The sequence below is a fragment of the Lynx canadensis genome, chromosome E3 (genome assembly GCF_007474595.2).
Source record: "Lynx canadensis isolate LIC74 chromosome E3, mLynCan4.pri.v2, whole genome shotgun sequence".
NCBI classification, from domain to species: domain Eukaryota; kingdom Metazoa; phylum Chordata; class Mammalia; order Carnivora; family Felidae; genus Lynx; species Lynx canadensis.
Genome location: NC_044318.1, coordinates 24,011,642 through 24,038,437, shown reverse-complemented (window position 1 = coordinate 24,038,437; position 26,796 = coordinate 24,011,642). Strand labels below are relative to the sequence as shown.

At 46.3% G+C, this 26,796-nt stretch overlaps 1 protein-coding gene across 1 annotated transcript; it reads right to left on the bottom strand.

The window, feature by feature from the left end:
• Window positions 1-13,628: 13,628 nt before the first annotated feature.
• On the bottom strand, window positions 13,629-19,171 carry STX4 (syntaxin 4). The gene is given in 12 exon segments (XM_030299929.1): window positions 13,629-13,721; window positions 13,816-13,914; window positions 14,009-14,035; window positions 14,037-14,120; window positions 15,346-15,483; window positions 15,719-15,795; window positions 15,868-15,976; window positions 17,484-17,554; window positions 18,062-18,136; window positions 18,272-18,371; window positions 18,484-18,585; window positions 18,777-19,171. Coding segments are annotated over 11 exon segments (894 nt in total). The 5' UTR covers window positions 18,807-19,171; the 3' UTR covers window positions 13,629-13,721; window positions 13,816-13,833.
• Between the last annotated feature and the right edge of the window lie 7,625 nt (window positions 19,172-26,796).

Below are 26,796 nucleotides of genomic sequence, written 5' to 3'. Positions count from 1 at the left end.
TTATAAGCCAAAATGAAACCAAAGGTCAGAGTGAACTAGTTCCTCCTTACCATGCTCTTATCATCTCTAGACTTGCTCTTATCAACACTAGACCAAGTTGGCAGCCTCAGGAAGTGACCCATGTGCACCCCCTCTCCAGGCCCACATGCCAGTCATAGGGGACTTTGCAGTAGCTGGTAAAGTCAGGACTGTTAACACCAGGTAGCTCCAGGAACAGAAATAGCAAGTATCCCCTTGATGTCAGGGACTTCACTCAAGAGTTGTCATGCCCAGGTCCTCAGACAGTAGCTTTAGAAGAGGTTCTTATCCCTGTTCTCCATAGCAGCACAAGGGGGCCACATGGTAGCAGCAGGGACCAGGATGTCATAGCTGCGGGAAGAGACACCAGTTTGGCCAAGGACACTCACTGCCTGTTGCCATTCGCAAAGTAAGACAAGCACTGACTCCAGGCCTTCTGCCTGTACAGGCTGGCATCAAAGTCTGACAGAATCCAAGGAAGAAACAAACTGGACTAGGGTATTGGAAATGGAGATTTTTGTTACTACTGACTTGTGAACTTGAGCAAGATGATTTATCTTGGAGATGACGAGGCACCTTTTAAAAATTGGTACAAAGATACCATAGACCCTAATCAACAGACACCCACGGGTATCTATCTACAATGAAGGATGAAGTGGGTCCTGTGGAGGTTTAGAAGAAATCCACAACTTCTGCTCCCTTTCTGGGACCAGATAGCACACCCATACCTTGGTCCCCCTCTCTGACACCCCAGGCATCCCACATCCCAGTTCCTGCTCCCTGAGGACTCAGATGGTCTGACTTTTTTTAAAAAATTATTTTAACAGCTTTATTAAGAAATAATTTACATGCCATACAACTAACCCATTTGAAGTATCCAATTCAGTGGTTTTTAGTATATTCACAGGGTTATGCAACCATCTGAATCTAATTTTAGAATAGTTTCATCCCCTTAAAAGAAACTCCATACCCATTAGCTGTCACTCCCTATTGCCCCCAACCCCAATTCCCAACTCCTTTCCCTTAGCCCTAGTCAATCACCAATCTACTTTCTGTCCGAGTTGCCTCCTGTGGATGTTTCATGTAAATGGAATCATACAATATGTAACTGGCCTCTTTCACTTAGCACACTGTTCTCAAGGTTCATCCATGCTGTAGCATTTGTCAGTACTGCATTCCTTTTTATTGTCGAATAATATTCCATTGTATGGAGATACTTTTTTTAATCCATTCACAATTGATGGACATTTGGGTTTCCTTTGTCTATTGTGAATAATGCAGCTAGGAACATTCATATGAACATTCTATGAACAAGTTTTTATGTGGACATGTCTTTTAATTCTCTTGTTTGTGTATCTACCACTTGAGGAACTGTCAGAATGTTTTCCAAATGGCTGCACCATTTTACATTCCCACCAACAGGATATGAATGTTCCAATTTCTCCACACCTTTACCAACAGCTGTTATTATCTGCCTTTTATTATAGCCATCCTTGTGGGTGTGAATTTGTGGTTATGATTTGCATTTCCCTGATGGCAAATGATGTTGGGCATTTTTTGTGTGTATTTATTGGCCATTTGTATGTCATCTTTGGATAAATGTCTGTTCAAGTTCTTTGCCCATTTTTTAATTGGGCTGTTTGACTTTTTGCTGTTGAGCGGTAATAAAAGCTTTTTATGTATTCTAGATAGAAGTTTCCTATGATTTGCAAAATTTCTCTCATTGTGTGGGTTGTCCTTTTATTTTCTTGGTGCCCTTTGAAGCACGAAAGTTTTTAATTTTGATGATATCTCATTTATCTATTTTTTTCTTTTGTTGCTTGTGCTTTGCAGAGCCATATGTAAGAAACCATTCCCTAATTCAAGGTCATGAAGATTTATGCCTATGTTTTTATCTAAGAGTGTTACACATGTTTATAAAGTTTACAACCTAGTTATAAACTTACAAGCTTAAACTTTATAAAAGTTCATTTTTGGTAAACTATAAAAGTTTTATAGCTCAAAGCTCTCACATTTGGGTCTTTGATCCATATTGGGTTAATTTTTGTGTATGTTTGAGATAGGGGTTCGATTTCATTCGTTTGCACATGGATATTCAATTGTCCCAGAACTAGGGCGCCTGGGTGGCTCAGTTGGTTAAGCATCTGACTTCAGCTCAGGTCATGATCTTGTGGTTTGTAAGTTCAAGCCCCATGTCGGGTTTCATGCTGACAGCTCAGAGCCCGGAGCCTGCTTTGGATTCTGTGTCTCCCTCTTTCTCTGCCTCTCCCCCGCTTGCGCTCTTTCACTCTCTCTCAAAAATAAACATTAAAAATAATAATAAAATAAAATAATAAAGACTTATTTTTCCATTGAAGTGGCTTGATATCCTTGTTGAAAATTAACTGTATAGGGGCGCCTGGGTGGCGCAGTCGGTTAAGCGTCCGACTTCAGCCAGGTCACGATCTCGCGGTCCGTGAGTTCGAGCCCCGCGTCAGGCTCTGGGCTGATGGCTCAGAGCCTGGAGCCTGTTTCCGATTCTGTGTCTCCCTCTCTCTCTGCCCCTCCCCCGTTCATGCTCTGTCTCTCTCTGTCCCAAAAATAAATAAACGTTGAAAAAAATTAAAAAAAAAAAAGAAAATTAACTGTACACAGGTTTATTTCTGGAATCTCAATTGTATTCCATGAAGATATACATATCTATCTATCTATCTATCTATCTACTATCTTTACTTTCTTTATGCTAGTATCACACTATTTTGCTTACTATAGCTTTGTAATAAGTTTTATCAAGACCTGTGATTCCTCCAACTTATATTTCAAGATTAATTTTTCTGGATTCCTTGCATTTCTATATGAATTTTAGGATCAGCTTGCCAATTTTTGCAAAAAAAAGCTGGGATTTTGATAGGGACTGCACTGAATTCTGTAGATCGATTTGAAGAGTATTGCCATCTTAACAATATTAAATCTTCTGCCCCATGAATTTAGGATTTTAAAAATCCATTTGGATTTTAAATTTCTTTCCACAGTATATTGTAGTTTTCAGTATATAAATCTTACTCATCTTTTGTTAAATTTATATGTAAGTATTTTTACTTCCTTTGTTTCTATTATAAATGGAATTGTTTTTATTTCATTTTTGGATTGTTTCTTTGCTAGTGATGAGAAATATAATAGATTTTTGTACATTATTCTTATATTCTGCAACCTGGCTAAACTAGTTTATTAACTCTAATAGTTTTTATGTGTGTATTCTTTACGATTTTTCCGTATACAAGATCATCTCACCTGGAAAATAGAGATAGTTTACTTCTTCTTTTCCAATCTGGATGCCTTTTATTTCTTTTTCTTGCCTAATTGCCCCAGCTAGAACTTTCAGTACAGTGTTAAAGGGAGCAGTCATCCTGATCTCAGGGGGGAAAACATGCAGTCTTTCACCATTTAAGTATGATGTTAACTGTGAATTTTTTATAGATGCCCTTTGATACTTAGCAAGTTAAGGAAGTTTCCTTTTATTCCTAGTTTCTTAAGCTTTTTTATTATTGTAATTAAAGGGTGTTGGATTTTGTCAAATGTATTTTCTATTGAGATGATTATATGGTTTTTGTTCTTTATTAATATTCAGAATTACATTAATTGATTTCTGGATGTTAAACCAACCTTGCATTCGTGCAATAAATCCCACTTGGTCATGCTGTATGATAATTTTTATACATTGCTAGATTCAGTTTGTTAGTATTTTGTTGCAGATTCTTATAAGAAATATTGATCTGTAGTTTTCTTGTGATGTCTTTGTCCAGTTTTATTATCTGGATAATGCCCAGTCTGACTTCTGGCCTTCAGTTTTCTTCTGCCCTAACTTCCTTTACCTCCCTGGCTCTCTACCAGGACTGTCCCAGGTAATGGGTCCATCTTGGGAGTGCAAAATCATATGCCCTGCTGCTGATGCCATATGCCATATGCAGCAGCTGGTATCACTCCTCACTCTGTACTACAGACTACAGTCATCATTCCCTTCCCAGCCAAATGGCTGGAGAAATTAGGGGCTCCTCACAGGAGTATGCTCCAGGAACAGGGTGAGGAGATAGGGGAAGGCAGCAAGCTTTGTAGCTGGGGCAATCATTCTGGATTCAACAAAGGAGATTTGCAGACCAGTTCTCAATTATCTACACACAGTCCACTCTCAACATAAATCCCTCCAGCTGGAGCCTACCTTCCTTTCAGTCCCTATCCCTGCTCTGACCTCATGTACCTACTCCTAGTCAGCAGGCTTCAACCAAGAGGACCTTCTATTGATTTGTTTCTTCCTTTTCCCAGTCTTTGGGCTTTTGCACTTGCTCTTCCCTGGTGATGGAACACACTCCCCAGATTTGCCCATCTGTGGTACTTTCTCTTTATTCAAGTCTCAGCTCCAGCCATACAGGTATTAGGTTTCTGTTCCTGCATATTAAATAACCATCAACTTAGCATCTTAAAATAACACTTATTTCTTATTTCATAGTTCTGTGAGCCAGAAGTCCAGGTGGACCCATCTGGGTCCTCTACTAAGGGTCTCACAAAGCTGAAGTCAAGGTTTTGGCCAGTCTGGGCTCTTATCTGGAGGCTCTGCCATAGAGTCCACTTCCAGACTCATCCAGGTTATTAACAGAATTCAGTTCCATTTGGCTGTAGGACTGAGGTCTCTGTTTCTTTGCTGGCTGTCAGTCAGAGGTGGTTCTCAGCGTCTCAAGGCTATCTATATTCCTTGGCTGGGGGCCCTTCAGAACTGGCAATGGCACATCGAGTCCTCCTTTTTCAAATTTTCTGACTTTTCCTCTTCTATTGCTAGCTGGAAAAGCTTCTCTGCTTTTAAGAGTTAATGTTATTACATTGGGTCTACCTGAATAACTCAGTATACTCTCCCTATCTTAAAGTCAACCAATTAGTAAACATGGGATACCTGGATGGTGCAGTTGGTTAAGCATCTGACTCTTGATTTTGGCTCAGGTCATGATCTCAAGGTTCGTGGGCTCAAGCCCCGCATTGGGTTCTGTGCTGATGGTGCAGAGCCTGCTTGGGATTCTGTCTCTCCTCTCTGCCCCTTCCCCACTGGTGCATGTGTGTGCACGCACACACACACACACCCTCTCTCTCATTCTCTCAAAATAAATAAATAAACTTAAAAAAAACTCAACCAATTACTAAACTTAATTACACCTGCAAAGCCCTTTTTGCCATGTAAGGTAACATATTCATAGAGATTAGGGCGTGGAATCTTTGGAGGCCATTATTCGGTTCACCCTCTAGCCCTCAAAGATTTATGTCTGGTCCACATGCAAAATACATTCATTTCCTCCCAAGGTTCTTAAAAGTCTCACCACTGTCCAAAAAGTGTCATCCCATTATAGCATCAATTCAGAATAAAAAAAAAAATCTCATACAAATCTTATCAAACCCAAAGTCCTAAATCCCATTATCTAAAAGCCGGTGCAGATGAAGCTATGGGTATAATCCTTCCTGGAGCACAATTCCTGCCATCTGTGGACCTATGAAACTAAAGAAACAAAGGGCACCTGGGGGGCTCAGTTAGTTGGGTGTCAGAGTCTTGATTTCACCTTATGTCATGATCTTAAGGTCATGGGATCTAGCCCCATGTCGGACTCTGCCAGGCATGAAGACTGCTTGAGATTCTCACTCTATCCCTCTTCCTCTGCCCCTCCCCTGCTTATGTGCGCTCTCTCTCTCTCTCAATAAAAAGAAAAAAGAGAGAGAGAGAGAGAAAGAAAGAAACAAGTCATGTACTCCCAACGTGCAATGGTGGGACGTGCATAGGATAATAAACATTCTGGCTCAAAATGGGGAGTCACTGGAATTCCAAAATCCAGTTAAGTGAATTCCCTTAGGTTTCTAGGCCAAGAAAGAATCCTTCATGACTCTGTTCTGCCCTAAGCTCTCAGGTTGCCCTTTGGATTAGTCACCTTCCCTAAGAAGCCATTCTTGACTACTTATTAGCACAGCCATCTCCAACCCCTTGTCATTTTTTTGTCATAGCATGCTGCTTAATTTTTAATAATATATGTCATGGTTTTGGAATACCTTAGCTATTTCTTTTCTTGTCCTCTCCACTAAAGTATAAACCCCATGAAAGGCAGAGATCTTGTCTGTATTTTCACCTCTATTTCTCCACCACCTTCCACAGTATCAGGTACATAACTCTTGCTCAATAAATATTTTATGACTAAATGAATGAACGATTTAAATGTGGAACAAGGTGGTATGGTAGGCTAAACAGTGTCCCCCTAACCATGTCCACATCCTAATCCCTGGAACCTGAGAATGTCACTTTATATGCCAAAGGGACTTTGCAGATGTAATTAAAAATTGTAAAATGGAAGATTATCTTGGGGCATCTGGGTGGGCTCAAAATAATCGTAAGTATCCTTATAAGAGGGAGACAGGGTGGTCAGAATCAGAGGAAAAGGTGATGTAACAATGGAAGGTAAGAAGGGAATAATATTCTTTGAAATGGAGTATGAGGCCACAAGTCAAGGAATACAGGCATCCAACAGAAGCTGAAAAAGGCAAGTAAAAGGTTCCTCCAGAAGGAGCCAGCCCTGCCAACTCCTTGACTTTAGCCCAGTGAAACTGATTTTGGATTTCTGATCTCTGGAACCATAAAACAATAAATGTGTGTTGCTTTAAGCCACTATGTTTGTGGTAATTTGTAACAGGAGTAATAGGAAATTAATATAGTTGGGATGGGTTAACTCTCATAGTGTGTGGCTGTAACTGCTGACGCCCCCCCCCCCCAATATTCATCCTTCTAAAGTTAGCTTGTTTCCTGGCAATAGTTTCCCAGTTCCCCTAGAACTTTAATCTGGACAAAAAGCTTGCCCAGGATGAAGATTATATTTCTTGGCCATGTGACTACATTCTGGCCAATAGGATTAGAGCAGAAATTATTGGTACGACCTCTGCAATTAAGGGTGAGGGCAAGCTGCCCCCTCCACTTTCCTCCTTCACAAGGACTAAACTGTGAAAGTGGTGGTGGACCATCTTAGATCATGTGGGTGAGGGCAATATCCCAGAGAAGGAACAACAAGATAAATAAAATAATTTACTATTTTGTTGTTGTTGTTCATGGGTACTGATGACGTCATGCCATGGTTAGTTTGCGTCTCTGTTTCATGCAGCTGTACCCATTCACAAACACAGAATTTCCATTTACTATCCATTATGTTGGGGCTTCTTGGGAGGGCAGACATCCATACACTTAAGGGAAGTTTGGGTTTTACTTTCTCTTTTTTCCTTTTGAACAAGTCCTTTGTAATAGTGCCATTTGTGGGGCAAAGCCTCAGACCTTGTAGCACCACCACAGCTCATTTTGGTATGCCAGTTGTCTTGGAGATAGGAAAGGAGAACTGAATAGAGAGTCTCTGCAAAATTGAGGGAGCTTCTATCAGTCATCTAGGATCAAATTATGCTGCAGTAACAACTATCCCAAAATTTCAGTGGCGCACAACAAATGTGTTTTCTCACTCATATTCCATGTCCTCTGTTGGGGGAGGTCATCAAGAGGATGTGACTGTCAGTTGACTGATGAGTTGCGCCTTCACAATCAAAGGCTCCCCTTCCTTGGAGTGTACATTCAGCTTGCCTTCCCTGCCCCTAGAGGCTGCCCCAAGGACACAGCCTTGAGAAAGCACTGTGTTGTTGAGACCATGTGGATGGTACACATGACTGAATCCACTTAAGGCCTCTATATAAACATTTTTTTTAAGTAGGCTCTACACCCAATGTGGGGCTTGAACCCATGACCCTGAGATCAAGGGTCATATGCTCTACCAACTGAGCCAGCCAGGTGCCCCAATGCCTCTATATAAATTTTTAAGATTTGGGGACACCTAGGTGGCTCAATCAGTGAAGCATCCAACTTCACCTCAGGTCATGATCTCACGGTCCATGAGTGCTGTCAGCACAGAGCCTGCCTCAGATCCTCTGCCTACCTCTCTCTCTCCCCCTTCCCTTCTTCACTCTTTCTCAAAAATAAATAAAAACATTTAAAAAAGGTTAAGATTCGGTGGGAGGTACAAAAAAACATATTTGGTGGGAGGTGCAGAGATCTACTCATTTGGTGCTGCCCAAGACCAACTTGCATGTAACTTCCCTTGCTTATTTTAATAATAATATTATTATTTGAAGATTTTAAGTAATCTCCACACCCAACATGGGGCTCAAACCCACAACCCCAAGATCAAGATCAACCCCACAACCCCAAGATCAAGTGGAGTCATGCTCCACTGACTGAGCCAGCCAGGTGCCCCTAAGTCCCCTTCCTTATTAAACCTCCCACTTACCAATCTGCAGTGGCCCTGTCTTTTTGTTTGATTTCCCCTGCCCTCTGTGTACAGGGGCCAATTTCCAATTTCACTTGGGAAGCGCCGGAGGATGTTGTACAACATCTTCCATGGGACAGCTGTGGCTCTGTTCTATATCATCTTCCTTCCAGAATCCAGTCTGGAGGAACAGCCTCAATCTGGAATTTTAAGACAAAGAAGAGGAGAAAGGTGGCAGATGTCTTGATGGCTCTTAAAGCTTCTTCTTGGAAGTGGTACATGTTGCTCCTACTCAAGTTCCGTTGCCAAAAGCAAGCCCCACATACCCAAAGCTGATGTCAGCAGAGTAGGTATATATAATCTCTTCATATGGTGGGACCCCATAAAGAGGGTTAATGAATGTTTTTGAACAATTGTGGAATCTTCTTAGTCTGCCTTCTTTGTCACAAATATGACCTTTGTGTTTCTTCCACATGCAAAATAAATATGCATCCTTCCCAGGGGAGACCACGCAAATGACCCATCTAATCATGGCATCAGAATCAAGAGCAGGACCTCTAATAGTCTCTATATCAGGTCCAGAGGTGGCTTCTCTTGATCCAGAGACCTATAAACCAAAAATCCTCACCCCCTTCCTCCCTCTCCCCCTCCTCACAAGTTATCTCTGCCCCCACCCCCTCACACACATTCACATATGAAGTGGAACAGAGACAGGATAATGGCAGTAAACACTCCCATTTAGAAAGAATGAGAGGGGCACCTGGATAGCTCAGTTGGATGGCATCTAACTCTTGATTTTGGCTCAGGTCATGATCCCAGAGTTGTGGTATTGAGCTTCATGTTGGGCTCCATGCTGGTGTGGAGCATGCTTGAGATTCGCTCAGTCTCCCTCTGACCCTCCCTCCACCCCCTGCAAGCAGGCACTCTTTTTCTCTCAAATTAAAAAAAAAAAAAAAAGAAAATTAGAAGGACAAAGACACACAGCACTTACTGGCCCAGAGTAATTCTAATACCTTGCTGAGCAGATGTTGCAAAGGCCCCCAACTTTTCCTGAGAGTGGGACTGCTTTCTGGGATTAATTCCCTAGTTCCCATTAAGTAGCTCATCCGTTCCCATTTATTCTCCTTGGCCACATTTGAGAAAACACTGGAAGTTATGCCCTTCTGAGGCAAAGCAGCTTTCTGCCTCCTTCATGACCATAGAAATTTGGGAGCCCTCAAGGTCTTAAACACTCATGGTCTTTTAAAAATCCATGATAGTGCCTTTTTGTGAGGAGGGAAAGAGGCTTCTTATCTATTGGATTCCAGTCACTTGTGGGCCAACTGCCAAACCCACCAATTCTTTTCAGACATGCCTCTCTCTTTAGACTTAATTGTAAGCAAATGGAGCCTACTCACTCCTTTGGGAGAATTACACTCTTAAACTCTCTTCTCTGAATCATCTTGACTAACTGAAAGGCTTTATTGGGAACCACTTTGACCAAGTCAGAGGTTTTTACAAAAGGCACGAGAGCCATACACTTGATATCACCCTTGCCACAAAGATGAGTTTTAATCACTTTGTGGTTTAAGGGCCTTATCAGTCGTATCTTTCACTGGCTAAAAATGTAGACCACCTGCCCAGAAGTTTCTATATTCTCTTCCATTTCTGCTTAAAAACTGGCCAATTATTTTCTAGGTCATCTCTTTCTTATAATAACTTGTCAAATGCATCCAAAGGCAATCAAAGTATGCTACTAATATTCTTTCTCAAATTTTCCCCCCAAAGCCCCAAGCTCATTTGGACATCATTTACATTCTTAGTTATTTCCAGCTTAGAGTTTAACCAAATGCTTCACCACTGCCTAACACATGTCACCATCTTTCCAACTTTCACTGATGGTTTTCCTCATCAGCCACTGCCCAGCTCCAAAGCCAATGCCATATAATTCAGGTTCATTTTTAATGTGGTAATACCCTACCTCTGGGTACTAGTTCTGTGACAGTTGGTTTAGACTTGTTCTTTTTTTTTTTTTTTTTTAGACTTATCTGACATAACAACAACTAGCCTCCAAATATCAGTGGTTCACAAGTGGGAAAAGAAAAGGCAAGATGCCAGACTACTTGCTGGTACTTAAAGCTTCTACTGGAAGTGATACTTTACATTTCTACTCATATCCCATTGGCCAAAGCAAGTGCTACATCTAAGCCTATTGTAAGTGGGATATGAATGTCTACAGTCCTACAGTGAGTAGTCTACAGGAAGGACAGTATATATTCAGAACAATAATACAATCTATCACAGGGCTGCAGAAATGTCAATCATTGAGTTCATCCACTCCTTCATACACACTCTGCTGCACAGTTTTGTACCAAGTAAGACTTCACATACATCTTGGTCAAAGACAAAGTCTTGATTCGAGGTAGACAATTTATTTTTTTTTAACGTTTTTAAGTTTATTTATTTTTGACAGAGACAGAGTGTGAGTATGAGCTGGGGAGGGGCAGAAAGAGAGACACAGAATCCGAAGCAGGCTCCAGGCTCTGAGCTGTCAGCACAGAGCCTGACATGGGACTCGAACCCACAAACCATGAGACCATGACCTGGGCCAAAGTCAGAAGCTCAACCGACTGAACCACCCAGGCACCCCTCGAGGTAGATAATTTATATAGGCTGGTCAAAGTAGCCTGACCCAGACCAGTCAGGTTTCTTTTCCTAGTAATTTGAACCTGAAATATTGAGTGATGAGTGAATGAGGCAATAAGTGGGGAGAGCTATAGATGAAAAGCTATGCTGCAAGATGGATTTGGAAAAGCCGCACTCAACCAAGACCCTGTTCCCTGAACAGCAGCCAAGACAGGACTTCAGTGCAAAATCTGCCCCTACCTCCTCACTGAGCTCAGTTTTCCCCAGGAGAGGGTATCGACAAGAGAGCCACCTTGTGGATTTTCACTGGAGTGAAATCTCCAGTGCATGGGTCCACCTGACTGCGAGATTTGCCCCAAACTTGCCACTCACCTGTTCAAAACCCTTCCATGTGTCCCCTAGCCCACAGGAAAAGTTCAAACTACCCGGGCCAGCATCCGAGACCTCACTGGGCCATCTAGCTACCTCTTTCAGGAGGTTCTGCACAGCTTCCTGGGTGAGACAGAGAAGTAAACAGGCTTTCAGGGGTGACGCCGTCTAGCAAAACCGATCAGAAGTCACATACCCCACACGGATACCCAGCTGCATTACCCAGCTACCAGCTGCGTAGATGTGACACAGTCTTTGCCTTGGTCTGATAGTCTCCTATCAGATCCCAGTAGGTGCCACAGGTCGTGCAGTTTTCCTCTGAAGGCAGAAAGGTGAGTGCGTGGGCAAAGGCGAACAACAGGACAGAGTTCCGCTGAAGATGCAGGCCGCAGGGGAAGAGAGGGAGATTAGGGAAACCCAGAGGCCCCGTATTCAAATCAGTCTTCTACTGGGGCAGGATCCGTCCTACCTCGCAGTTTTCCCATTGAGCCGACATCCAGATTGTGTTTGCACACCTTTCCTGTAGATGTCTAAGGCTTCATCTGTACACGGGATACACGATCTCAGGCAGGACGGAGGCATGGGTACGCTCCAAGACTTGCACAGCTGCCCAGTTCAGCGAAGAGGGAGAGGGACCCAGCCACGCCTTCTTGGGAGAAGTCCCAGACTCACTACCCCATCCAGACTCACAAGTTCATGCCTGTTAGAGTTTTGATCATGCCCCCGACGCCCTGTGATCCAATCACTTTTGGGTGCAACTGAGGACTCGCTGAGGCCCCTCCCATATCAGCATTTGGTTAATTGTGGTTTAATACCCAGTGTTCACTTCCCCAGGACGTCTAACAGGCCAATCCCGATGCGCTTTAGGAACAACATTTAGTTCCGCTGGCCAATCATTTTCCAATTCCCACAAGGCCACGCCTCCTAGACTCAGAGCCAAGCTTACGCTTGGACCTGGACCTGGCGCAGGCGCCTTGCAACAGCCGCGCCAGGGTCACTTGAGGGCCACCGGGAGGCGCTGCAGGCAGGAGCCCAGAAGGATGGAGGCAGAGCAGGCAGGGATCATCGGGGCCTAACCCCACCCCCACCCCCCCACCCCCCGGCTCCTTCCCCCAGGCCAGGCCCAGGGGCGGAGAATGAGACTGCACCGAGGGACACACGTCCAGCCCTTCCATGACTCGTGTCACCCCAGCAACTATATGTGTGTAGCCGAAGCAAGCGGTACTGTGGCCAGATGGGCTGGGCAAGGGCGGCTTGGAGCAGCAGCGTCATCAGCAGCAGGGACCTGTGGGATCGAAAATGGGATAGGACAGGGCGGCTGGAACCCACCCCCCAGACCTTGGTTGGGGACAGGCACCGCCCCATTCCAACCAGGCTTCAGAGCCAGAAGCCAGCTTACCCACGAAACTAGGTGTCTGAGGACGGGTGCCATGCCCAGCTTCGGAAACTAGGCTTGGGATTCGGAACTCTTAGAAATTTAGAGTTGGGGTCTGGAGTTTAGGTGCCTCCTAGAAACCAGGTGTCAGGCTCTTCTGTCTCTTCTACTGCTTTAGCCACATAACCACATAGAAACCAAGTGTGCTGATTTAGAGTCACTGGCTCTCTAAGCTGAACTCCTATGTCAAAGCCTATGCTTTTTTCTGGGCACAGGGCTGCTCCTTCTGCCTGGCAACCTTTCCCCTGCTTCTTCCTGTAACTGGCTCCTCCTCATTTAATGTTCCACTCAAATGTCGCTCCTTCTGAGACAAGCCTTTCCCTGTTCACTGTATGTGAAGCAACAGCTCAGATACACGGTGCTTACTCACAGTGCTTCTTCTTAGCCTCAGGAATGCCCACCGATGCCCCACAATCTCACCTGTATCCCAGCGTGGCCTGGCCCAGCTTCACTGCTTTGGCATTAGGTACTCACAGTAGTCTTTCCCCAGGAACAATACTGAGCCAGATGTGGGTGTTACCCCCTCCCTGCCCCACCTGTTCCTATGGGATAGTAGGAGGGCAGTACCAGCTTGCTGTGGTCATAGCACCTGGAACAGTCTGATCTGAGTCTGCCTGGGCTGGGTCTAGCCCCAAGGATGGCCAGGAAAAGGGGAGGCTGGATACCTGGAGGTCCTGGGACAGCCCTTCCAGGAATACACATGCACAGGGGAGTCTCCAAGCTCTTTTTTTTTTTTTTTTTAATTTCTTACAAAACCATGTGTTCCAGCCAAAGAGGACACTGCAGGCCCTCTCCCAGGCACTGCAGTTTGAGTGGGGAAGCCCCCATGAATGAGTGGCTGTCAACCCCAGAAGAACTGTCTGCCCCTCTGCACAGGGCCAATGTGAGGAAGGGGGTCCAGCTGGAGGCTCTGTCCTGCCCTCCCCCCTCAGCTGCTGGGAGAGAAGGCAGACCTGGGTCCCTGGTGCTCTTAGTGCCTGCAAGGGAAGGAGGGAGAACAGGGTCTGAGGGGAGGAGGAAAGGCTGGGGCCCAGGATGAGGCAGGCCAGGGGGAGGCCCACAATAGCTCACCAAGAACGTGCGATGTTCTCAAACCAATATGGAGACACCAATGATCACTGCCACAATGAGGACAGTGACAGACAGACAGATGGCGATCAAAACTTTTTTCTGTGGGAGAGGAGGAGTTCAGAGAAACTCACTCAGGAAGGAAGGGAAGGCCACCCAGGGCCTGGGATGGGACGAGGGGGACAGGGAAGCTCACCTTCCGTGCCTTCTTCTGGTTCTCCAGGGGCCATCTTGACATGTTCTTGCCCCCGTTCCACATAGTCTGCTGAGCTCAGGATGTTTTTCTCAATCCGGTTGATCATCTCCCCCTGCTCAGAAGAGAGGATGGTTCAGGCAGGTGGGGATAACTGGGGGTAGAGGGCCCAGTGGCTCCTGTTTGCTCACCCTAGTTCAGGTGCCTGAAGGACATTTTCTGGCAGAAAACACTGCACTGACAAAGATGCGGGGGCAGGACCACATCTGACAAAAGTCCACACTCTTGAGGGTGGCTTCCAGGACCCCTTTTATCATGTGGTCCCTCCTGCTCTGCTCCCTTACCCATAAAACCTTCATTTGCAGTGGTGGCTTGGAGCCAAGTGCCTTAAGAGGCTCACACCTTTTCACAGAGGGTGAACTTTTGTCCCCTTGTAAATCTGTCTGAATTTGCCCATTCTTCTAAGGCCTGCCTCTCAACAGCTGTGAAGCCCTCCCCATCCCTGCCTCCTCATCCCGGCCAGCCTTCAGGTCCTGGTGCTCCTACTGAGTGAAATCCCTTCCCCATGACTCCCAGCTACACAAGGGCATTGGCTGCAGCACTAGTGAGTCAGCTCCTCCACAACAGCGCTGGAAGCTTACCTCACCCCATACAACCAGGGCCAGGAGAAGAACGCTACCTCCCACCCCGACCTCATACAGATTTGAGGACAAAGGCCCACTGTGAGACAACTTTGACTAGAGCTGTTAGAGGTATAAGGGTGGATTGTATTGGTGAAGGAGGAGCCAGGGTTGGGGCTATACCTGGGGTAGGCTAAACTGGTGGATAGGGTGAGATGCTGCATATAGAGGAGTGGCCACCTGGGTAACTGTGGAGGTAGAAGGAATTCTGGGGCATGGCTAAGGATGGAAATAAGGGCCAGCCTGGGGGCATGGCCCAGTCTGGAGGAAGATAAAAACCTCAGGGAGAAAGGCTTAAGGGTGGAGATGGGCTGACAGTCACAGCTGGGGTTCTTTTCTTTATTATTATTTTTTTAATGTTTATCCATTATTTTTCAGACAGAGAAAGAAAGAACACAAGTGGGGGAGGGGCGCACACGCACACACACACACACACACACACACACACACACACACAGCATCTGAAGCACAGGCTCTGAGCTGTCAGCACAGAGCCTGATGCAGGACTTGAACTCCCGAACTATGAGATCATAACCCAAGGTGAAGTCAGATGCTTAACTGACTGAGCCACCCAGGCGCCCCCACAGCTGGGGTTCTGACTGAACATGGTCTCACATCCCGGGGCTAGGTCAAGCCCAGCCAGCTATCCTGGGTGCCCACCTGCACCTCCACTTCAGTAGCCAGAAAAGTGAAGATCTCATGAAGTTCACGGATACTGCGTTCAAGCTGCTGGATCTCACTGTGCCGGGCTGAGATCTCATTTAGGGCCTGTCGAGTCACTTGTGTGTCCTTCAGTATCTGGGGAGTGGACAGGAATGGACAGATGGGTCACAGGGAAATCAGCAGCAAGTGAGAAGTTCCTGTTGAACTTTCAGGCAGCCCTTGGGATTAGAAGTGGGGCTAGGGCCCTGATGAGTGACTCTAGGCATGCTAATTCACTCCCCTCTGGGCCTCAGTATTCCCTCAATCAAAAAGGGCCAGGCCTCAGAGAAGATGGGAATCCCAGAAGAGGGAGCGGGCTGTGGCCACTCACATTGGATACAAACACCTCACTCTGCCCACTGTCCAGCATCTGCTCCAGCTCTTCGTCAGACACCATTCCAGCATTTGCTGCGAAGGAAAAGGCCAGGCTCAGAGCTGGGTCAGGTTACCTGACCCTGTGGGCCAGAAACCACAACTCACTGATCTTCAGCTGCCTCCGAATCCGCTCCACATTCTTCTCCCGATATTCCGACTGCATCAAGTTGCACTTGTTGATGAGCTCCACGAATTGCTGGGACAGGACCCCATGCTAAGGATGGAGAATATAGGCTGGGCACCCCAGGAGGATTTGGCCTCAGCATCCCCATGGGTAGAGTGAGCAAACAGCATAAGTACAAGTGCCTGCCCCCTTAACCACCCTTCTCTCAAAAGCCAAAACCCTTACCAGGGCTTATAAGGCCCTATATGACCTTCCCTTCCCCCATTTCCCCTCTGACCTTATCTTCCCAGCTGTTCCCTCACTCACTCCCTCCAACCACAGTGGGCTCTTTACCCTCTCCCACCAAAGCCACTTCTACCTCAGGCCTTTGCACTCACTGCTCCTTGGTCCTAGAATGTTTGTGCCCCACAGGAGCCTTTAAATCTTTGTTCCAGTATCACCTTCTGAACAAAGTTTTCTTACCTTATTAAAACCAACCTGCTTTCTGCCGGCACTCTCAATCCCTTTTCTCCTCAATTTTTTCCCTTAACTATATTCTAAAATAGTGTAACTGCTTTATTATGTTTGTCTCTCCCCACCAGAATGTGAGCTCCAGGAGGATAGGGATCTTTGGCTCACTGCTACATCTCAAACAGCTAGAAAAGAGTCTAGCACACAGTAGACATCAATACATACCTGTGAATGCTTGCTGAACACCAGCCTGACTGCTTAGACTAAAGGTGTGCTGGTATACTGGAAGTCAGCCTATGGCCCAGACTTTACAGGTCCAGGCTGGGCCCTCAGCCTCTCACACTAATGACCACCACAGCCTCCTCCTGAAATGTCCTCTCACCTTGTCCATTCCCCTGCTGTCTTCCATGTGCTCATTCCTTGGAGCTCCTTCCTCAGAAACATATCTGCTCTCCAACCTTCAGCTGCACCCTTGCAAGATGCCCAAACCACTCTATCTTCAATCTGGGGTCCGTGCTGAGCTCTGGGCCCACCTACTCCAACTCTGACCTCCAGGAACTCCAAACCACTCCTCATTGGGTACCCAGAGGGAGGCAGCTAGATCGCCTCAAATCTTAGGAGTTAATAAGATATTGATTCAGTGACTTTCCCCTTCCAAGGAAGTTCCTCTTCCTGACTTCTTGAATTCTGTCCATGGGGCAGAGGATGTCCCATGTGACAGGGATATCCTCTGCCCCGTGGGCAGGAAACCTCCCACTCATTTATGACTATATCCTCTTCTTCCCTGGGCAGGGATATTAGCTACCAAACCCTACCTGAATAATGTCTTGCCACCTATTCAAGTTTGACTCCCCATCTTGGTTTCTAGAAAGCATGGCTTCTGCAGCCAACATGTCCTTGGGCATGATCTGGGGACCCTGAAACTTGAATGGAGAAGCCAGAGCAGGATATTAGATAGATTGGGAGTCAGGAGACCTTGGGTCTTGACCTTGGGTGAATTTTTTTCTTTCTCTTAGTCTCAGTTTCCCCATTTGAAAGTCATCAGGTTGAACTTGATGATCTCTAAGGGTCCTTCCTTCTTATTTCTGCCACCTAATGATCTAGGAACACTTGCAAAATGTCTGAGCTCTGGGAATAACAAACCTACCTGGGTTTTTTTCATCCTTGTGTTGACTGAGTTATAATTCTCATCAGCTTCCTCCTTCTGGGGCTCTATGGCTGTGGGAAGACACAGGGTATTGGTGGGGAAGGGGGTTTGACCTGTAGCTTCGGAAAATCATGTGGGGACCCAGACCCAGAACCATACCCCATCCATACATAGAAAGGTGCTTATCTCTACAGATTCTTTTGGGAATTATAATTATCATAAATGACTAATTCTGAGCCTCTGATGGGAGAAAGCATATTTTTCTTCACAATACATCAGAGAATTCCCACAGGTATGCAGAGGCCTCTTGACAAACTCCCATCTGCCTGTCCAAAGAGTGCACATTGGGCAGCAAGAATTGTAGGAGTAAGTGGTTTCCTTATAAATAAAGGAGCTCAAGAGGCAGGCATGTGCTGTGGAAAGTACTATGGACTGGAAGCCAAGAGACAAAGATTCTAGGCCTAGGCCTGCTGTGTGACCTGGATACATCACTGGCCTCTCTGGGCCACATACTCCCCAGATATACCAGGAGCTGGGCAGGACCACAGGGAAGGATGTCTGAGGTCTTAGGAGCTCACCCTTCAGCTGCGCTCGGATCTCCCTCCCCAGCTGTTTGATCTCATCACGCAGGTTCTGCAGGTCCTGCTTCATACCTGAACAAGAGAAAGCCATGACTCCCAAACAGTAGCCCCCATCTCAACAAACCTCCCTAGCCACCACCTGCATCATACTACAATCCCCACAATCCCTCTGGCTGAACATGCGTTGGCGCTTCGGGTTTCACTCACTCTCCTCGGGAAGGGGCGTGGCCAGGATGGTGACCTGCTGCTTCTCCAACTCTCGGACTTTATTCTCCAGCTTGACAATAGTCTGTCGAATTGTCCGGACCTGGGGAAGGTGACCAAGAGGGCCGAAGGAGATACGGGGGTACTCCAGACTGCGCTGCTCCTTGGGTCATCCAGCCCCCTCCTGAAGACAGGCCGAGACCCCAGCCTCTTACCTTTTGGAAGAACTCATCGTCCGGGCTCCCCAGCCGTACTGTGCCCGGGTGTACCACCAGCGCGACCCGCTCCTTGTCCTCATCGTCCGAACTGTCATCCCCCTGCCAGGGCCGGGGTTGCTGGCATCACTTCCCTGCTGTTGCTCTCTCTCCCCGCAGGACTCACGGACTTCCGGGTCTTTCCTTTCCTAGCCCTCAGCCACCCCTCCCTACCCCTAAGACCAGGAGTCCTGTATTCCAGCCAGACCCCATCCCGTCCGCCCGTCCCCAACTCTGCAGCCCCTACTTCTCACCTGCCTCAGTTCGTGGGTCCTGTCGCGCATGGCGGCCCGAGCTCCCTTCCCCGGCACGGGAGACCCGAGGGCCTCAAGACTAAGTTTAGAACTCCCGTACCCCACTCACACTCTGACACTGACACTCCCCTCCGCCCTCACCCTGCGGACCCCCAAGCTCCCCACGAGCCACCAGAGGCTCTGTGCCAGGTACCATCCACAGTCAATGCGAAGAAGCCGACCTTGGGTACCCCAAGATTCCACAGGTTGGATTCCCTTTTCTTTCCCCCCCTCCCTCTCCCTTAGCTTCGGCCCCGCCCCTCTGGGATGATCAGGGCATGCGCGTGGGGTCGCGTCTCTTCCTCGCCAGAGGGAGAGGCGGAGGTCGGAAGCTGTAGCGCCCCGAACGGAAGCAAAGCTGCCCGGACGTGAGAACCCTCCCCCTTTGCCGGAACCGTCGCATCTTCCAACGGAAATCTAGTTGCCAAACCGGGTGGGAATGCGTCATTGGTACGTAATCTGAGAGGCCCTGCATCTCATATCACGCCATGGTGCCCCTCCCCCCCCGCGTCACATGACCGGCTCGGTCCCACCCTCGAAGACCACAGAACGTGACGCTTTGGTTGTCACGTGTCTCGGCGCTGTAGGCTCCATCGCTGGAATACCCTTCCTCCCTACGAAGTCCTCGGCACCCCGGCGCCCAAACTACGCCCCTCCAGCCTCCACGAGGCGGGGAGGGGTCTGCTGACTATCCTCAGAGACCCTTTGAGGCAGTGGGTGGTAGGACCCTTGCTGAATTCTTTATTTTGCGCCCAGGGGCGTGGGCAGAGAACTTAAAATTCGGAGCTGTTAGCATCATGGGACCTTGAAATTCAGGAAATAATAAGATCCAGCGTCAGAGAATTGCAGGGTTTTGTAGACAGAGAATCTGGGGGTGGAAAGTGACCTCACCCAAGACAGAAATCTCCCGCATGCTCCTGGCTCAGCCTCACAGGTGGGCGGCTGGCGCCCTGCTTGAACACTGCAGTTCCGCTGCACTCACCACCTTCTGAGCATGAGACCATTTCAGGGCAACTAAAGCTGAGAAAAGTGTCTGTATTATATTGAGCAGTCTGCCACTTACATCTCTCTCATCAGGGTCTACCCTCTGAAGCCCACAAAAAAAATCTGCACTCATTCCACATTATAGTGGACTGTGAGCTCTTGAGGTCAGGGCATGACAGTCTTGTTCGTACGTGAAACTCCAGTGCCTAGTTCAGTATGGGCCCTCAGTAAATATCTGTGTACAGACCTTTAGCCTTTCATGTACCTAAAGATAAAGCTGGTGGTTCTTGTGTTTCAGACTTTAGCCTCTCATGATGACACTTACCTAACCCTCTAGACGGTATTCATGCAATGCATATTTATTGGGCACTTATGGGCCAGAGACTGTTCTAGGGGCTGGAGATAAATCAGGGCCTAACAGACAAAAATCCTTTCACTTGTGGACCTTACATTATGTAGGAGTCGTCCGCAGGACTATTCAGTGAGTCTCAGCATAGCCAGAATAAAAGTCAGGTCTCCTGGATTCCAGGGAATTTAATCTTTTTAACGTTTATTTTTGAGAGAGAGTGTGAGGGGGAGAGGGACAGAGAGAGAGGGAGGCACAGGATCGGAAGCAGGCTCCAGGCTCTGAGCTGTCAGCACAGAGCCCGACACGGGGCTCGAACTCGTGAACCGTGAGATCATGACCTGAGCTGAAGTCAGACACTCAACCGACTGAGCCACCCAGGTGCCCCTCTTTACAGGCAATTGACATGAAGGTTCAAGCAAAGGAAGAATGACCTCTCTCTAGTATGCCCTGGTAAGGAAATCTAGAGTCCTGTGACCGAGTTGCGCGGAGTTCTGGAAAGTCACTTCTTGTCTCTGGGCTTCAGTCTCCCATCTGTACAATGGGTGGCATAGAGGGATGGGGAGATAATCTCTATGGGTATTCCCTGCTCTAAAGTTCATTGATTATGAGGTTGGAAACTGTAAAATACGCTCTGATTCTACTGGAAGGGCTTTGATCCTTCTCTTCCCTTCAGAACCCAGCTCACCTGGGGCTGGGAATGAAGGAGTGAAGATGGTGCTGCACTAATCAACTGACAGGAGGAATGAAGCATTGGAGAATTTTTCAGGAGGCGAAGCCTTGTCCCATGGGGTCCCCTGGAGATCATGAGGAAGGATTTCTCCACTCTTAGGTCTTCTGTGTCATCCTCTGCCTCCCTTCCCTCCCCTTCCCTTCTCTCTCTCTCTCTCTCTCTCTCTCAGTGCGACAGTGGAAGGGCTTTTGGACACCTGACTCCTAGTCCTGCATGTGATCTGGGATAACTCATTGCTCCTCTCTGGGACTTAATTTCTCCATTTGACAAATTGGTCTGGTAATTTTTGTCTTGCCTAAGGTAAGAATTGAACAGTTAGAAAGACTGTTAGGTTAGAAAGACTATGGAGGGGTCTTGTGAACTGTTGAGAGTTGCCCCTTTGTGGGGTTTTATTTTTTAAGTTTATGTATTTGAGAGAGAGAGAGCAGGGGATGAGCAGAGAGAGAAAGAATCCCAAGCAGGTTCCACACTGTCAGCATGGAGCCTGATGTAGGGCTCAAACTCATGAACTGTGAGATCATGACCTGAGCTGAAACCAAGAATCAGACGCTTAGGCTGCCTGGGTGGCTCAGTCGGTTAAGCATCCGACTTCGGTCCGTGAGTTCGAGCCCCGCGTTGGGTTCTGTGCTGACAGCTCAGAGCCTAGAGCCTGTTTCAGATTCTGTGTCTCCCTCTCTCTCTGCCCCTCCCCACTCATGCTCTGTCTCTCTCTCTCTCTCTCAATAATAAATAAACACTAAAAAATTGAAAAAAAAAAAAAAAAAAGAACCAGACGCTTAACCAACTGAGCCACCCAGGTGCCCCTCCTCTGTGGGCTTTTATGACCACAGGTTCCAGCTCTTTCTAGGACCACCGGTCCCACCTGTCTGTTTGTTAGCCTCTTGATGGTTTGCCTTCTTGGTTCCTGCTGTGATCTGTAGTTGTTGGTGCCTTTGTTAAACTTCCCAGGATTGTGATACTCATTATTTTATTTGTGGTCTCTGGGTGGGATCACAGGGCTTTGGAATGGTGACTTAAGGTCACAGGAGGCTGGGCTCAGAGCCTCATGGAGTGGAATGTGGAGGGGGTGGGGAGCAGGGGCCATATAGGGAAAATAGCTCTGGGGTTGGAACTCTCTAAAGCTGAGCCTTTATCTCTATTTCATGGTTTTTGGGTTATTCCTTCTGGGCCCTCTGAACAGTCTTTTTTGTTTTGTTTATTTTTGAGAGACAAGAGAGAGAGAGCATGAGCAGATGAGGGGCAGAGAAAGAGGGAGACACAGAATCTGACGCAGGCTCCAGGCTCTGAGCTGTCAGCACAGAGCCCGACATGGGGCTCGAACTCACGGACCACGAGATCATGACCTGAGCTGAAGTCAGATGCTTAACCGACTGAACCACCCAGGGGCCCCTGAACAGTCTTGAAGTGTGTGTTAAGTATATGGGGTCTTGGCTGTGTAGGTATTAGGGATGTGTGTGTTCCTTCCAGTCTGTGTGAAGGTCAGTCCCTGCCCGGTCCTGAGGCGTGGCAGACCGTCCTGTCCCCTCCACCTGCAGGTCCATCCTACCAACATCCTACCTACACTGAAGCCAGATGACCTGGGCTGGAATCCCAGCTCATTCACCTACTGTACAACGCTCTAAGCCAAGTTACATAACCCTGCTATGCCTCAGTTCCCTCACTTGAAAAATGGAAACGATAACAGTACCAACCTCATAGGACTGCCAAAAGGATTAAATGAGATGATATATGAAAAGTGAATAGAACAGGGCCTGGTATGGAATAAGTGCTATATAAATGCTTGCTGCTATTATATGACAGTGATGATGATGATTGTTACCCTGAGGGGGGTCAGCAGCCCTAGTGTCTCTGCCGGGGATTCCACTCTGCTGCTCTTCCAGGGTATCCTCCTGCTTTCCATCTCCTGCGCCCACTCTGCATCAGGTACTAGGCTAGCAGCCTTACCAGCTTCTGCACATCTCTCATGTCTCCACTTGGCTCTGACATACCATATATTTCATTTGATATTATTTACATTGTTTCCATTTATTCTATATATTGTCTGTCTTCACCCCTCCTCTCCATCTACCACAATGTAAGCTCCATGAGGGCAAGGATTTTCACCTGCTGTATTCACTGCTGTGTCCCCAGCACCTACAACAGCACAGTGCCTGGCATGTGGTAGCTGGTCAAGGAATATTCATGAATGAATGAAATTATTATTTTTAATGTAATATTTATATAGCATTTACTATGTGCCAGGCACCAATATAAGCACTTTGCAAATATTAACTCAATCTTCATAGCAGTTCTATGAGATAGGTAACTGTTATTGTCCTCATTTTACAGAGGAGGAAACTGAGACAAAGAGGTATTAGGTGCCCAGGTTTGCGCACTAGTGCATGAGAGAGTCAAGATTTGAAGCCAGAGAGTGGAGGTCTAGGTTCTGTGCTCTTATCCACTCCACTATGATCCAAGGAAGATGCGGGCCAGGGGAGGCTCCTTGGGTTCCATCTACCTTTGGGAACTTGCTGCCACCTACAGATGCCCTGTTTTAGATCATCTGTAGGGAGAGGGGGGCTGACTTTGCCTGCAAGACTGAGCCTTCTCCACTCCTCTGTCACAGGGTCTCTCTTCCACACCTGCTGGGTGGGGCTGACTGCTGGGGAGGTTGTTTGTCCTCTTCCATCTCCCTGTTTGCTGTGTCCCCAGGAGCCAAAGATATCCATGCCTGTTTCACATAAAGGGCTTCTGTTTATCCTGCCAATGTCTCTGAGGCTGTTTTTGTGCCAAGGCCCCCAGAGATGAAGCCCCCACAGCTCTCTCTTCATGAGTGTGTTTGTGGTCTGACCTTGACCACTCCCTAGAGTTCCATCTGAGAACCTCTCTTCAGATGCTACACACACTCTTGTGGCTTTAACTGGCATGGATATGCTGGCTCCCAGATCCATGTCTCCAGCCCCAAATTTTCTCCTGAGTGCCAGATCTCTGAATCCACTTCTAGAGGTCCCCTCCAGAACATCCCCTCCTGGATTTAAGGAACATAGATACCTTAAATTCAACGTGTTCCAAACAGGATGCATTGTCTCCCCTTGGAAATCTCCTAAACTAGCTTCTATTCCTCCTGTTTCCTCTCCTTGTGGGTTACACATGGTCACGTGTGCCATAACCCTCGTCTTGAACTTCATTCTAAAAGTGATGGATCACACAATTTGTCAGGATAAGCTCCCTAAAAATACTAGAAGAAAATACGGGCAAAAATCCTTTATAACTCTAGGAGTGAGGAAGGCCTTTCCAACTCCAACTCAAAATTTAGAAGCTATAAAAGATTAATACATTTGTTTACATGGAAAAAATTCTGCATGGCAAAAAAAAAAAAACACATCAAAGCAAAATCAAAAGACAATAAACTAGGAAAAGTATTTGTAATTCTTATCATATACAACAGGTAACATATTTTTTCTCTCTACTGTTTAAAGAGCTTCCACATGTTGATAAGAAAGCCCAACAGTTCAATAAAAAAATGGTCGAAGAACATGACAGATCACAAAAAAGAAAATACATAAGGCCTTAAACACGTGCAGATGTTCAACTTCACACGTAATGAGGGAAATGAAAAGACAATGAAAAACCATTTTGTTCTTTTATTGCATTAGCAATAACCCATATGTCTGACCAAAAAAACAAACAAAAAAAAAACCCACAAAAACAAACAAAAACACTTTTTTGGCAAGACCGTGAGGAAACAGGGACTTTCACCCATTGTTGGTAGGAATGAAAAATGATACAACCCAGACAATATTTATCAAAATTCTAAATGTACATACACTTTGAACCAGCATTCTCACTTTTGAAAATCTATCTGAAAATCTACCTGTATCAGTTAGCTATTGCTTCTGAAGAAATCACCTTAATATTTACTGGCATCAAACAACAAGGATTTATTGTTTCTCCAGATTCTAAGGATGGTCAGGTGGTTTTTCTGCTGATCTTACCTTAGATTACTCAAGTGGTGGCAGTCAGCTGACACCACAGCTGGGGCTGGATGGCCTGTGATGGCTATCACACTAGTCTGAGACCTTAGCTCTGATGGCTCGGTCAGCTGGGATGGCTGAGCCACTCTCTCCTTGTGGTACTTCACCCTGAGTGTGTGTGTGTGTGTGTGTGTGTGTGTGTGTGTGTGTGTTCTAAGTAAGTTCTACACCCAACATACAGCCTAAACTCACAACCCCGAGATCAAGAGTTGCATGTTCTACTGACTGAGCCAACCAGGTGCCCCCATCTTGAGCTTCTTCATCGCATAGTGTCCTCATGGTTCCAAAAGGGTGGGAATAGAAGCTTCAGAGTCTCTTGAGGCCCAGTTCAGAAGTTGTGCAACATTGTGGCATATCCAGTTAGTCCAAGCAAGTCACAAGTCCATGCCAGCTGCAAAGGGGGGAGAAATGGAATTTTATTTCACTATATCTACCATGTATGAAATGACATATACGTCAGTGTTATTCATTGGATATTGTTTGCGGGTTTGTCCATCAGTGGGTAAGCAGCTGTCAAAAAGGATGAGGATGCTCATTATGTTAGTCAGATATCAAGGTGTAGAATGAGGATATCATGCTAACGTGGTATAAGAAAAAAATGTGTGTGTGCATGTATGTGTGTGTGTATGTGTGTGTATACTTATATCCTCAGAGAAATCCTGGAAGGTTACATAAGAAACTAATAAAAGTTGTTCCCTACGGATGTTTCTTGAGAACAAGGTGGTAAGCACCAATGTCAAGAGTAAGAATTTTCACTGTAAACCTTTTATATTATTTAGATTTTTTGAACCATATGGAAGTATTACCTATTTTAAATAATTGTATCAAAGAAAGAAGGTACCTTTGAATAATTTCAAATGAAGGAATATATCTGTCTTAGTCAGCTTGGGCTGATCTAACAAAACACCATAGACTGGCCAGCTTAAACAATAGACATTTATTTCTCACATTTCTGGAGGCTGGAAGTGCAAGATCAAGGTGCCAGCAGATTTGGTTCTTGGTGAGGGGTCTCTTCCTGCCTCTCTCCATCTTCAGCATGGAAGAAAGAAGAAGCTCTGGTGTCTCTTCCTTTTCTTAAAAGGGCGCTAATCCGATCAGGGTCTCTACCCTTGTGACCTTATCTGAACCTAATTACCTCCCAAAGGCCCCACCTCCTGATACCATTACAGTGGAGGTTATGGCTTCAACAAATGAATGCGGGGGGGGGGGGGGGGAGGGAATGCAGACATTCAGCCCATAACAGAATACTCTGATCAAACTTTCATTTTACAAGGGTCCTGCTGGTGGCCACCACAGATGGCTGTGCCTGTGGGCACTATGGGAGCTATCACATGAGAGAGGCACCAACCACATCGTAGATATCAATGTTTATTACAGTTGTCTGACAGATGGAAGTAGAGTGTCATGAGGAAGGCAAACCTGTTTCTATTTGCACACAGGTGCAGTAAGGTTGGCAATAGTCCTGGTTACGTGAAGGTTGATTGGGAAATCAGGAATCACCTCAGGCCAAAAATAATGAGGCCTGGAAGTGGGGATGGAACCTCCATTAACAGAGTCTATCAGACATGGTTGCAGATTGGGAAAATTGGTGAGGGAGTAGGAGGGTCCTAGATCACTTCTGGATATCTGGCTCTTGCTGTATGTGGAGACAAGTTTTCTGGAATAAGAGAAAGTATTTCAAATAAATTACCTTTATAAATCACAGCAATAGACTATTAGAAAATGTAAAAGTACCATTTATAGAAATATATAGTGCCTAAGTAAACCTTTTTAAAATATGTTAATATCTTTTGTGACAGAACATTTAAAATTTTATCAGATTTTAAAGAAATCCAAAACCGATGGATAGATATACCATGTAAATGAATAGGAAGACTCAATACTGTAATGACATCAGTTCTTCCA